Here is a 14,327-nt window from a genome sequence, read left to right on the forward strand (position 1 = left end):
ATCTTCTCCTTCTGCGGGTTTTCTACATAAAGTCACTATTCCTTGCCCCAGCAACTTGTCTCTTGATTAACTGGCCCATTTTGGGGTGAGCAGTATAAGCTTGAACTCAGTAATAAAAACACAGGAAAAGCAAGAGTATAGCATAGACTGTTTGGAAGAGAGATTGTTTGGAGGAAAAGGGAAGAGGGACAGAACTGCAGAGGGCCACATGGGGTCATGGGTGCAGGAATGTTTGTTATGCTGTTTCTCTTCATTCTCAACTTTGTTTTATGCCTCTGTGTGTGTGTGAAAGAGAGAGAGAGAGTCACTCAGTTGTGTCCTACTATTTGAGACCCCATGGACTGTAGCCCGCCAGACTCCTCTGTCCATGGAATTCTCCAGGCAAGAATACTGGATTGGGTAGCCATTCCCTTCTCCAGGGAAATCTTTCCAACCCAGGGATCAAACCCACATCTCCTGCATTGCAGGCAGTTATCTGGAGCCACCAGGGAAACCCTATTTAATGCCTACTCAATGCTAAATAAAAGCAATTATAAAGCCATAACAATCAGGTTATAGAAAAGAACATTTAGTATGACCCCATTTTTTGTTTAAAGGCGTATGTATTTAATATGTATAATGATTATATACAGAAAAATGACTAGAAAATTGCACATCAAAATATGAATAGTGGTAAACAATGAGTTTTTTCTTATAGTTTGATTTTCTTAAAAAGTCTATAAGAATTATGCACCATTTTTTAAAAAAAAATTACCTTCAACCCCATATAGAATTTTATAATGAAATGATATTGCTCACAATATGTCAAAGCACAGGCTATGAAATTGATATTTTTGTGTATGATCCCAGCTCAGAGATAGCATGCAGAGGCAAAAGAAAAAGATACATCTAAAAGTGATACTGTGTGACCACATAGAATTTCTGTTTAATTCATTTTGCGTAAGTATTTTCTAAACTCCTTCATAGTACTACTTTTTCAATAATAAATCATGATGAAAGCTTTTTGTTTGTCTCATTTTAAGAAGAATGAGCCAGGTGGTCCAGTAGTTAGGACTCTGATCTCTCACTGTGGAGGCCCCGGGTTCAGTAGCTGGTTGCGGAACTAAGATTCCACAAGCTGTGCAGTACAGCCAAAAAAAAAAAAAAAAAGAAGAAGAAGAAGAAGAATGTGCCAAAAGCCTACTGCTTACTTAAACTTTCAGAGGACTCTATGCATCTTGCTCATGGCTTAATCTCTGGCACCTAGAAGTGCTCTACTCATAGGATGCATTCAATAATTATTTATAGAAAAAATGAAAGAGTAAACAAATGAATTGATGAGTAAACGAGTGAATTGATGAATAAACAGGTGGAAGGGATAAAGCACAACACTTGGTCTCCAATATTTATTTGTCCTTCTCTGTCTGTTTCCTTCTCTGTCCATTATAGTCTAAAAGGGCATAATTTCCATGGATGAGAAGAAATTAAAGCCCAAGATGGGTAGGAGATTGTACGGTGTTTCATTCCTTGACTTGGATGAAGTCCTTTCCAGCAGCCCAGACACTTTACAGACTGATCATCTTTGTGGATTCTTAGGAGACAGGGAGGTTGTAGAATATAAGATGAACAAACAGCAACCGAGTTCCCAAAAAAGGAAGTGGAAAGAAGACAGATTCCATGAACTTGAGAGGGGTCATCCACCTCTGTCATGGGCAAGAGTCCATGCCTTTGCAGTTCTTGGTAAGAAATCCTTTGTTGGCATTTTGAAAAGGAAGTGTACACTGCAAGTCAGCATGGGTGCAGCTAGGGCAAGTGAGGCTGGACCAACTTCATTTCCTTCTCTGGCAGCAATGAACTGCTGAGGAACTGTGGGCTGGAAAAAGCTGTGAGCAAAGGCTCTGGTCTCCAGCATTTAATACATTTCCTCCAGCTGCAAAAACAGTAAAACTCAGGAAACTAATGTAGTGTCTACTGTGGGCTGGCACATTATCCCATGTGCCAGTGCAAAAAAAAAAAACAAAAAACAAAAACTTTACCCCCCCAAAAGTTACCAGCCTTAATCCTCCCCAGGCCTCCTGCCTCACTCCAGCCCTTCTTTTCTGAGTGGAGACATAGGGTCACTTATACAAGGATAAAGCTTCAGGAGGTGGGTGCATGCTGCTTACAAAAGCATGGAAGGGAGAAAACTGAGTGTTACCAGGAACTTAGATTCAAGAGCTGAGGACTTGGCACAGGGACACAAGTGATGATATGAATGAATCAGCTTCTCCCCTCCTCCTGCCCATGTGTGTCCCCCACCTCCCCCACATCTGATGCTCTGCTCACCAAGGGACAAAGGCCAGTGTCGGCCACCTGCCCCATCCTGGTGCACACCCAGGAGCCCACAGTCAGCAGGGAGGACAAAGGCAGCCATCAGAGGCACCCACTACATACATCTCCATCTCTCTGAACTTACAAAGAAAGGGGAGAGGCCCTGCTCCCCCCTGGGCTCTCGTTTGCTGGGCAAAATCAGGCAGCTCAGACCCTCTCCATCCACCTACAGGGGGGACACTGAAGTCTCAGGGGAAGGAATCCATGGTCTTCTCTTCCTGCTTTCCCTTAAAGCAACTGACAAGAGCTCTTGTTACATCCACCCACCTGTTCTCCAGGATACAGCTACCTTCAAGGCCCACATGGATGAAATGGAAAGTAAACTGTCTAGTGACCAGACACAAAGGACCTGGGCAATGGCCCTCACCTCCCTTCTCTTCAGTCACCTGCTCATCTGTCTATTCCTCAAATGTCCCAAACCCATACCTCCTCTAGGTCTTGGCCTTGCTGGTCCCACTCCTAGGACACACCTCCCCCAATCTCCCCCAAGTCCAACTCATCTTCAACAAACCAGCCCCAGTGGAAGTGACACTCCCTCTGTAGAGGCTCCCCTCCACTCAACCCTCGGGTCTATCAGAACACCTTGGTTTATCCTCTTCCTAACTTTTAATTCCATCTCCTACTCCCTGTTTGTCTGATTCTCCACTATAATTTGAGCATCTAAAAAGCAGAAACCTTCTTTTCTTGTCTGTCTCAGTATCGCCAGGTTGTAGAAAGAATCTGGCATGTAGAAGTTCAATAAAGATCAGTTCAGTTCAGTCACTCAGTTGTGTCTGACTCTTTAAGATCCCATAGACTAAAGCACACCAGTCTTCCCTATCCATCACTAACTCCCAGAGCTTGCTCAGATTCAAGTCCATCGAGTCGGTGATGCCAACCAATTGTCTCATTCTCTATTGTCCCCCTCCTGCCTTCAATTTTTCCCAGCATCAGGGTCTTTTCCAAGGAGTCAGTTCTTTGCATCAGGTGGCCAAAGTATTGCAGTTTCAGCTTCAGCATCAGTCCTTCCAATGAACATTCAGGACTGATTTCATTTAGGATGGACAGGTTGGATGTCCTTACAGTCCAAGGCACTCTCAAGAGTCACCTCCAACACCACAGTTCAAAAGCATCAATTTTTCAGCACTCAGCTTTCTTTATGGTCCAACTTTCACATCCATAAATAACTAGTGGAAAAATCATAGCTTTGACTAGATGGACCTTTGATGGCAAATAATGTCTCTGCTTTTTAATATGCTGTCTAGGTTGGTCATAACTTTTCTTCCAACGAGTAGGCATCTTTTTATTTCATGGCTGCAGTCACCATCTGCAGTGATTTTGGAGCCCCCCAAAATAAAGTCTCTCACTGTTTCCACTGTTTCCCTATCTATTTGCCATGAAGTGATGAGACCAGATGCCATGATCTTAGTTTTCTGAATGTTGAGCTTTAAGCCAGGTTTTTCACTCTCCCATCAAGAGACTCTTTAGTTCTTTTTTTCTTTCTGCCATAAGGGTGGTGTCATCTGCATATCTGAGATTATTGATATTTCTCCTGGCAATCTTGATTCCAGCTTGTGCTTCCTCCAGTCCAGCATTTATCATGATATTCTCTGCATAAAAGTTAAATAAGCAGGGTGACAATATACAGCCTTGACACACTCCTTTTCCTATTTGGAACCAGTCTGTTGTTCCATGTCCAGTTCTAACTGTTGCTTCCTGACCTGCATACAGGTTTCTCAAGAGGCAGGTCAGGTGATCTGGTATTCCCATCTCTTCCAGAATTTTCCACAGTTTGTTGTGATCCACACAGTCAAAGGCTTTGGCGTAGTCAATAGAGCAGAAGTAGATGTTTTTCTGGAACTCTCCTGCTTTTCGATGATCCAGCGGATATTGGCAATTTGATCTCTGGTTCCTCTGCCTTTTCTAAAACCAGCTTGAACATCTGGAAGTTCATGGTTCACGTATTGTTGAAGCCTGGCTTGGAGAATTTTAAGCATCACTTCATTAGCGTGTGAGATGAGTACAATTGTGCTGTAGTTTGAGCATTCTTTGGCATTGCCTTTCTTAGGGGTTGGAATGAAAACTGACCTTTTCCAGTCCTGTGGCCACTGTGGAGTTTTCCAAATTTGCTGGAACCCTCTTACCCAGGCAAACCAGGGTGGTTGGCACCTTCCGTCTCTGTCACTAAACCATCCTGGCATCCTGAGCACACCCCCTGCAGCACACACTTAGGATGACAAGACACAACTGTATTCTGTAGATAGCACTGCCCTGCCTCTGGCTCCCCCAGCTCAGTCCAGAAGAAACCTGCCCTCAGTCTTGTCCTGGAGGCTGGCCTGGCTGAGCAGAGAGCCCAGGCCCCCTGCCTGGGTAGCTAAGGGTATGATGAAGCTCCATGGGCTGGGCAGGGGGCAGGGCGCTTCTGTTCCACGTAGGTGAAGGTTTGCAGTCCATCCTTGCTGGTGAGGCCCAGCCGTCCCAGGACCCCATGGACCCTGCTCCTCTCCCCAGCCCCCATCAGGCCTGGAAGCTGTGCTCAGGGTGAACCCTGCACTCACCCCCACATCCCTCTCCTGGCATCCAGCCAGAGCTGCTGATTCTGAGACGGTCACCCAGCCTCTGAGCTCACGGTCCACACCTGAGGTCGGACTCACCAAGGGGGCTTAACCAGGCTCCCAGGGGAGACCAGGAGAGGGGGGCCGTTTCTGACACAGCTCCTGGTCTCCGGGCCTCCCCCACCACCACTCTCAAGATATCAGCCAAACTGAAAGCCAGCGTCGTTCTCTGCCTTCCTCTTTTCTCTGCCTAAATTGACTGAGTTCTCAAAATTTACATATGTCATTGGTCACAATTCCAAAGAATCAAAACTGCCACGCAACCTTCAATTTTTGGATCTTGCGACTTCCTGAGCAGCAGTCTCTTATAAAGGAGGCTCACAGCCCAGATTTCAAGGAGCCAGAGAACCCAGGAGTCCTCAGCCCAGCCCTGTTCCTGTTGCTGGTCGGCACCCAGAACGATGAGGGTCAGCCTGGCTACCCTGGCCTTCCTCCTCACTCTTGCCATCCTGCACTCAGAGGCTAATGAAGGTGAGAGCAGCTACTCTCATTGCTCTGAACAAAGAGAACTCAGGGGCTGGAGACTGAAGGTGGGGGTGGGCAGGTCGGGAGCTGCAGTGAGGAGGTGTGTGTGGTCTGGAAAACATGACAGTGTCTTTCCCAAGGGTGTCTCCCCATTTCTGGTCGGGGCTCACTTCTGCCTCCCCTGGGCTGGGGAAAACCTGCCTCTGAAAACAGCCCTCCTGGCCTTTGGTCCCAGGCTTGAGAAGCTGACCCAGAGCCCTCCCGGTGTCTGCTCAGCTGCGTCCAGACAGGAGCAGAATCTGGGCGAGAGGAAACCATAAAGGATCACACTCTCTTCATGGCTTAGACAGGGTCTGACCATATTTGGATGGTTGCCAACATTGAAAAACTGGAAACATTAAAAACCCCGATTGCCCATTTCTTTCACAAATATGGAAGACCAAGCAGACACGAGCCCGAGTCTCCACAAGCTCACCTCCAACTGGGACTGAGGTGGGGGTGCTGTCCCCTTAGACAGGGGGCGCTGCCCAGGCCTCAGGGTGCCCACTGCCCGCCACACCCAGCTGCCGTCCGCGTGGTCTCGGGGCATTTGAGCCTGAGTCACCCAGGTCCGCTTCCCTCCTCTCCCCGCAAGACCTGTCCAGTGTGTTCACGGCCCAGAGCCGTGTGCTGAGCTCTCAGTAAATACCTGTGCTACGGGAAGAGGAAGCAGCAGGTGACTGTGAAAGAGGCAGGGCCAAACCCCAGTGTCCTGACCCCCAGCTCACTGCCCTCAGCAGGCCTGCTTGCCTCTCTGCAGGGGGCTGGGGCCAGGGGAGAAGGTGGACCTGGGAGGAGGCTTCCCAGGAAACGACTCTCCTGAGCTGAATGTCTTTTCCTTTTTCCCTTAAACTTTTATTTTTGTATTGGGGTATTAACAATGTCGTCACAGTTTCAGGTGAACGGTGAAGGGACTCAACCATACATACACACGCACCCACTCTCCCCCAAACTCTCCTCCCATCCATGTAACATTGAGCAGAGTTCCCTGTGCTATACAGTAGGTCATTATTGGTTATCCTTTTTAAATATAGCAGTGCGTACATGTCCATCTCAAACTCTCTAACTATCCCTTCCCCTATCCTTCCCTTCTGGCAACCACAGGTTCATTCTCTAAGTCTGTGAGTCTCTGTTTGATCAGTTAATTTGTATCATTTATTTTTAGACTCTGCGTATAAGGGATGTCATATGATATTTCTCCTGTGTGAGACTTACTTCACTTAATATGTTGCTCTTGTTGCTATTCAGCCACCCAGTCGTGTCCAACTCTTTGCGACCCCATGGACTGCAGCACGCCAGGCCTCCCTGTCCCTCACCATCTCCCTGAGTTTTCCCAAGTTCACTCAGTATGGCAACCTCTAAATCCATACACATTGCTGCAAATGATATCATTTCATTGTTTTTAAAGGCTTAGTAATCTTCCACTGTATGTATGTACCACATCTTCTTTACCCATTCCTCTATCAATAGACATTTAGATTGCTTCCAAGTTTTGGCTATTGTAAACAGTTCTCCAGAGCTGAATTTCAACTGAAATCAGAGACCAAACAATACTCCACACTAGGACTGCCATTTGACATCCTGCTAGTTCAATGGATGATGGCTATTTTCCAGGAATTTTGACTGTGAAAGAGCTTTTCACTGCTTTCCAATAATTTCAGTTATTGTCATATGACTTCTCATCTGCAAACGGGATCAGTGATAACTTCTCAAAGGGTGTGAGGAAGGGAGATGAGCCACATCAGGAACTAAGCCAGGCACCAGGCCTGTAGTAGAGTCTCAGCACACATCTGCCTCGACTCACGCGGGGGGTTACCTCTCGATAAACACACCAGAAATGGAAAATACCGGAAGTTGAGAATGCATACCATGCACCGAACCTCTCAGACACCATAGCTTAGCCTCGCCCATCTCAAAGGAGCTCAGAATTCACCTTAGCCAACAGTTGGGGAACATCATCCAACACAAGCCTATTTCATGATGGAATGCTGTCTAGCACAGGTTGTGTTTTTGAACACTGTACTGAAAACAACCCACAGCATGGTTGTCTGGGTCCAGACTGGTGGTAAGTGCATCAGAGTTGACCCTGGTGATCCCACGCCCGACCTGGAGCTGCAGCTGCTCTGCCCAGCATCCCGAGAGAGGATCTATCCCAGATATACATAAAAAGCTAACTCTGTGCCACTCGCTCAGGCAATACGCTGAAATGCACTGGGGGCAGAAGCAGATCATCTCTCCCCCGGAGCCTGGGTCTGGAAGCTCTGCTCTGGCCAGCTTGTGACCTGTGTCTTGTCTAGTTTTCCTGACCCACAGCTTCCTCGTCTGTTCTGTGGGGGTAATAAGGCCTTTATTGCACAAAATAATCATCAATATAAAAATCAGTTTGCACAGTAATTCCCCTAAGGCTATTATTTGCCATTTCAAGGACAATGGTTCAGAAAGGGTGGGTGTCCTGCCTGGAGTCACACAGCTTTCAGGAGAAACAAGGACAAGTTGAACTTTCAAGCCTCCTAGCCAAGGCCCTGCTCCTCTGAGCTGAGCAAACTTCCCGCTTCTAGCAGCAGCCCCACCCCTACCCAGACCTGTGAGAGAGGGTCCTCTCAGATGCAGGGAACAGTCCCACCCTGCTGTGGCCCACCCTGGACATCCACTAGCATTTTCATGTGGGAATTCTTCTCAGCATTTCTCAGGAAATTATATGTTTTTTCTGTATTCCAAGTCCCAAGAAAACTCAGTTGAGCAATTGGGGAAAATGGGCAAAAGTATTCTAATTCTCTTGATGGAATAAAGCTTAACATTCAACAGAGAGATGTCACTGACTTAAAGGAATTTGCTGACGTCAGGTGTGAAAGCAGGAAACATTTGCCACATGGAGTTAAGGTTAAGATCAGCGTGTGGGCGGATGCGGACTGGAGCACAAACAGGAGAAGTGGTCTTGATCCAGCTTCTTGAGACCATTGTCCTGTTACACATGGGAGTTCACAGCTCTGTCTGCTGTTAAGAAATGCTAATAAGTTTGTGAAATTCATACACTGTCACAATCACTCAGCTGTGTCTGACTCTTTGCGACCCCATGGACTGTAGCCCACAGGCTCCTCTGTCCATGGGAATCCTCCAGCCAAGAATACTGGGGTGGGTTACCATGCCCTCCTCCACAGGATAGTCCCAGGATTGAACCCAGGTCTCCTGCATTGCAGGCAGATTCTTTACCATCTGAACCACCAAGGAAGCCCAATAACATAAGAGGAAATACACAGAGAAAATGCATAAATGTCACAGAATACTAGGACATGAAACCAGAAACATTTGCTAATGTTTATATAAAATCTAAATTAGCTGAAGCAGGGGGCTTCCCCAGTGGTCCAGTGGTTAAGACTGTGCACTTTCAATGCACGGGACACAGGTTTGATCCCTGGTCCAGGAACTGAGATTCCATGTGTTGTGTGGCCAGAGAGCAATATCAATTTGAATGAGAAAAACAAATTCAGGAGAAGCAGACTAGATATGTCCATCATTAAAATAGGAAATTAGCTCATATGAAGGAAGCATTTAGTACCCAAACTCCAACTGAATATGCATTTAGACATACTTTCAACAGTTGGGCCAATCCAGTATGGCAAAAAATGTTCTATGGAATATTTGCTACAAAACAAAGGTAAAGACTACAAGCAGTTTGCAACTGATGTTGCCTGTGGTTTAAATTTTTATTTTTGAATGAGAACTTCAAATATTTTAAATAGTTGTTGCACTTTTTTTGCTTTTTAAATGATTTTCATTGGCCTTTTATTTTGTGTTAATGTTCCCATCTTTTCATGTTTTTTATTATCAACTCTCTTTAGCTGCTAGAGAACATTAGATGTGTTACTGAGTTTGTAAGCTTGTCACCATACATAGAAACATCCCTTTTTACTTTGAATTTATTTTTATAGAAAACCTTTTTTTGGAAAAATAAACAAAAAAACTTCATAAAAAATGATTCCCTGTTTACTGTGTAGTCACATTATTTTTAAAACATGAGAATAAAGTGTTATATATAAAAAAAATCACCTAACACAACATTGTAAATCAACTATACTTCGAAATAAAATAAAACTTTAAAAATGAAAAAAAAATTCAATATGGAGTACAACCTAAAATGATTTATATCTCATTTTTTAAAAAGATGAATATAGAATAATTTATGGTCTGAGAATTTCCAGGAATTCTGATTTCTTATTCCCGAATCCTGAGGACAACCAGTCCTCAGGAAATTTGAAATTTGAAACAGTAGGACCACAGAGTCCCATCCCAGCCCTGGGGAGGGTCTGGGAGAAGAGGTTGGGAGGGGCTGGAGAGGCAGACAGAGGGAGGAAAGGACTTAGGGGAGGAAATTTAAGCGGGGATAAGGGGTGGCTGGGGGGGGGGGGGGGTGGGCGGTGCCCCGCAAGGGAGCCTCCCTCATCATTCAGTAGTAAAGACTCTGTGCTGCCAATGCAGGGGCCGCTGGTTCTATCCCTGATCAAGGAACCCAGATCCCACATGCAGTGTGACTTAGCCAAAAGATTTTTTTAAAGGTGGAAGGAGGAGGGAGACCAGGCTATTTCCAACCAGGTGCTCCCATCTCTTGTCTCCCTCCTTTCCTCAAGGGCTGTGGGGGTGCAGATAGAGGTCTACGCTTTCTCATGGAGAAGCTTCCAGCATCTTACAGTGCTCTACCTTGCAGAAACAGCTGATAACCTGCATGCCTGCTGTCTTGCCTTCACAACAAGGACAATCCCACGCTCTCATGTGGAAAATTATCAAAGGACCAGTGACATGTGCCCCCAGCCAGGGATCATGTAAGTACAGCCCCCCAACAATGGAAAGGGTGAGATCTCAGGAGCCAGTAGGGCTGGGAGGCAGGGGCGGGAGGGCGGGACCCTCTAGGAACAGAGACACCAGTGGGGTGGGGGGGTGACACGAGAGGAGCTGCTGGTGGGGGCGGCGGGAGAGGCTGGGGTGGCGGGATGGACTCTTCTTTGCCTGCTGACTCTCCGTTTCTCATCTTCTCCTTGCTCCTCAGCTTCCAGATCAGACGTGGGCGATCGATCTGTGCCGACCCAGGCCAGGCCTGGGTGCAGAAGTACATCAAATACCTGAACCAAAAGTCCAAGGGAGCTGGGAGCAGTGGGACCTTCACAGTCGAGGGATCATGAGGAGAGGCCACAGAGCCACCTCCCCTCCCCAACCAACTCCCTCAGCCCAGATGGGACCTGGGAGAGCCCTGGCCCGAATGAAAGCCCGTGTGTGCGTCTCCCTGCTCCTGCTCTGATGGTCTGCGCTCTCCTGAAGCTTTGCTGTGAAGCTCCGCGTCCTGGGGCCAGAGGAGACTGTGGCCTTCGGAAAGCATCTGTCGTCTCCTTGCAGGCGCTCAGGTCTTGAAATAAATCTGTGCTGCGGAAAGGGACTGATGGCTTAAATTGGTTCTCTCCATGACAGCCTGGTCATTTCTTTGATTTTATAGACATTTCTATGGTATTTACTGCATATCCGGGGCCTTGTAAACATTTCAGTAGGAGTAGACATAAATAGTGGAATGATGGGGGCATAGTTAGAATCAGGGGGATGAACAGTGACCCCAGTTCAGGGTCCTTAGATAAGAGGACCAGTGTAAATACAGATGACCATGGGGAGACCCTCTGTTTGCATGTGCAGAGCTGAGGTGCACTCCAAACACACCTCCTCTCTCCCTCGTCCAAGTGGGCGGTGCGGCTCACCCTTGCTAGAAAGCTCTGCCCAGGTCTCTGCCATTCAAAGCATTTACTTCTCTGTCCACCTGTCAACCTCCTTGTGCTCCTCCTTCAAATCTGAGCTCTCCCCCAAAATCGGTGCTCCCTCCCCAATCCATGCACCCCAACACTGAAGTCCTACAGTCTCTTTAGATGCTGCCTGGCCCTTATCCTTGACACCTGGGGTAAAAGTGACTTTGAAAATGTGGCCATCCTCTCCACTCCATCCTCCCCACCACCTCCTCAACTAAGGACAGAGGCAGGTACAGGGCAGTGCTCTGTGGGCGTGAGGAGGAAAGGGAGGCAGGCAGGAGGCAGAGGCTGATTTCAGTCTGGCCGTGCTTCCCTGGACTCAGACTGCAGAAGGGCCTCAGGGACACCAGGGTGGCCCAGCGCACGCCCTCCAACTCAGTCCTTGGAGAAGGCACGCCGTGGCTGTCGGCCTCGATCCTAAACTCCCGTGGAGGAAGGATGCTCTTCAACACCAGAGGTCAGAGGTCTCTGTACATCCATGAGTTTAGTGGTGGGGAGTGGACGACCACCTACTGTCAGGGGCAAAGTCAGGAAATGAGCACAGTCTGTCCTCAGAGCCCACAGCTGCCCTGGTCAAGGCCATTTCCTCACCTGACGGCCCCCTCCTCTTCCAAACTCCAGTCCTTAGTGCCCCAGTAGTCTTGCACACAAATCCCATCGGAAAACTAGTTCTCTGCACCTCCATCCACACTCAAATGGGATGGGAGCCCAAATCTCAAAGCCAAAAGGACTAGAGTGAGTGAGGAGGTGGGGAGACCTGGGGTCTCCGGGAAGGACGGGCGGGAGTGCAGGGGCGAAGGGGCAGGGAGGGGGTGGGCACAGAAGGGGCCCCTGACGACCTCTGCAGAACAGGCTCCACAGAGTGGCGTACTATGGCCGTTCACCCCCGCTGCCAGGCAGGTTGGCTCTCCTCCCGAGTGACTGGGGTGCTCGGGCCTGCGGGGAGCTGGGTGGGTACCGAGCGTCCCCTGAATGTGGAGCTATAACTACCGCCGCTGCATTCCTTCCCTGAGTCCCCCTCCTCAGGAATGGAACCTCCATCCTCCAAGCTGCTCCAGATGAAAACAGGAAGTCATCCTTGAAACACTCTCCCTGATCCATCCATCCGATCTATCAACAAATCCTGTCTATCAATAAATCCTGTCAACTCTTTCAAAACCTCTCTCAGTTCCAGCCACTTTGGCTTCTCCACCACCAGCCCCGTCCAAGCTGTCTTCTGCAAGACTTCAGGATGTGCCTCAGAAGCGGATGAGAGCTTGGTCGGTGTGCAGAATCCAACCAGGCACCTGGAGTCAAGGCTGAGCATCAGGAAGGTGCTCACGGGCATTCAGAACTGAATTATGTGGGAAGAAATTGCTGCAGGGCATCTGCTGTAACCTTAGAAGGAGATGCAGGATTCCATCCACACAGATAGATCACAGAGAATTACAGAATTACAGGATCTAAAGGATGGGCGGATTGGTTTCAAGCATCTTTAGTGCCAGAGGGAAGGGTAATAAATGTCCTGAAAGAGCTAAAGACATGAACAAAGTCTAGCATAGCCGTTAGGAAGGGTAATAAATGTCTTGAAAGAGCTAAAGACATGAACAAAGTCTAGCATAGCCGTTAGGAATGTTTGCTACACCCTCAGTGAAGGCGCTGGCTTCTGTCAGCTTCTTCTGTCACACGAAGAAGCACTCAAGGGTCTAATCAGAACTTAGAAGACACCAACCCTATTTAAAAGATGTGAATTCCAAGACTTCTGTTGCCATTTAGAGTATTAAAGTAGAGTTCTGTGTACCCAGTCATGGAGGAAAGAATCACACTTGAAGTGCACAAACCCAGGTCAGAAGTCTGTTTTGGCCAATAAGCACCCTCCAGTGCTGGGATGATGATCTGGTGGAGACTATATAAAATTGGCCCAGTAATCTCAATTTGCGTAAGGTAATAACACAACACCTTAGTGGGTAAGCCTCACAAAAGTGGTAATTAAACATAGAAAGATGTGGGGACTAAAGGGCTAAAGACATGAACAAAGTCTAGCATAGCCGTTAGGAGTGTTTGCTACACCCAGAGTGAAGGTGCTGGCTTCTGTCTACACAGGTCACACAGAAGGATCACTGGAGTGTCTAGTTAGAACCTAGACGATACCAACCGTGTTTTGTTTTGTTGGATTGTGGTTTTCTTTCTTTTTTTTTTTCTGTAGTGTTGCACAGTACATGGCCCCCTCCAGTGGGAGCACAGAGTCAACTCCTGGACTGCCAGGGAAGTCCCCAAAACCAACCCTTTTTAAAAGATGTGAATTCCAAGCCTCCTGTTTTCATTTTGACTATTAAAGTAGAGCTGCATGTACCCAGTCATAGTGTAGAGATGATCACACTGGAAATGCACAGGCCTGACTCTCAAGTCTCTATTGGCCAATAAGCAGCCCCCAAAGCTAGGTTAATAGGGACTGGAGAGATTGCAGCAATGTAGAATGGATACGCCCCTTCCAAATGGGCATGTGTTCCAGTAACTGGCTAAGTGGGAAGAGAGTGTGCAGAATTAAGGACCTACAGTCCTGTCCATAGAAATCGGATTCATTCCCTTTAAGAAACCTGAAGCCACAAGGCTTCCCTTGTAGCTCAGTTAGTAAAGAATCTGTCTGCAGTGCAGGAGACCCGGGTTTGATTACTGGGTCGAGAAGATCCCCTGGAGAAGGAAATGGCAACCCACTTCAGTATTCTTGCCTGGAGAATCCCCATGGACAGAGGATCCTGGCAAGCTACAGTCTATGGGGTCGCAAGAGTTGGACACGACTTAGTGACTAAACCACCACCAATGCTAGGATGGTGATCTGGTGGCAATCACATAAAATTAGCCCAGTAATCTCTACTTCATAAGATAATAACTCTGTAAGTTAAGAGTTACAGAGTTAACCAGTAAGCCTCCAGAAGCTTACAATTAAATATAGATAGTATAGTGTAAATCAGGCCAGGAATATTAATATTCATATGCAAAGATGAGTTATGGGTTTGTAATCATTGGAACCATCTATATAATTTGGAACTTAGAGCACTTATAATACATTTTTAAATGATCTCTTGGAGTACATAACAGATTATTCATGTGATTCCAGTAT

General features: G+C 47.2%; 1 protein-coding gene and 1 long non-coding RNA gene across 2 annotated transcripts in view; one reads left to right on the plus strand and one right to left on the minus strand.

Annotated features, from left to right (window-relative positions):
• LOC133056896 (uncharacterized) overlaps nucleotides 1-14,327 on the minus strand; it is a 41,486-nt gene that overhangs the window by 9,444 nt on the left and 17,715 nt on the right. The gene's annotated exons all lie outside the window — the stretch shown is intronic.
• On the plus strand, nucleotides 5,160-10,872 carry LOC133055888 (regakine-1-like). Its single transcript, XM_061140976.1, has 3 exons — nucleotides 5,160-5,414; nucleotides 10,150-10,264; nucleotides 10,489-10,872. The coding sequence occupies exons 1-3, from the start codon at nucleotides 5,345-5,347 to the stop codon at nucleotides 10,619-10,621; spliced, it is 318 nt and encodes a 105-aa protein (XP_060996959.1). The 5' UTR covers nucleotides 5,160-5,344; the 3' UTR covers nucleotides 10,622-10,872.

The sequence above is a fragment of the Dama dama genome, chromosome 5 (genome assembly GCF_033118175.1).
Source record: "Dama dama isolate Ldn47 chromosome 5, ASM3311817v1, whole genome shotgun sequence".
NCBI lineage: Eukaryota > Metazoa > Chordata > Mammalia > Artiodactyla > Cervidae > Dama > Dama dama.

What these genes read in the sequence shown, in the direction of transcription:
- LOC133055888 (XM_061140976.1), top strand. Translation starts at nt 5,345, where the DNA reads ATGAGGGTCAGCCTGGCTACCCTGGCCTTCCTCCTCACTCTTGCCATC. An exon ending in GCACTCAGAGGCTAATGAAG is followed by an intron (nt 5,415 to 10,149) that starts GTGAGAGCAGCT and finishes TCTACCTTGCAG; the next exon opens with AAACAGCTGATAACCTGCAT. An exon ending in TGCCCCCAGCCAGGGATCAT is followed by an intron (nt 10,265 to 10,488) that starts GTAAGTACAGCC and finishes CTTGCTCCTCAG; the next exon opens with CTTCCAGATCAGACGTGGGC.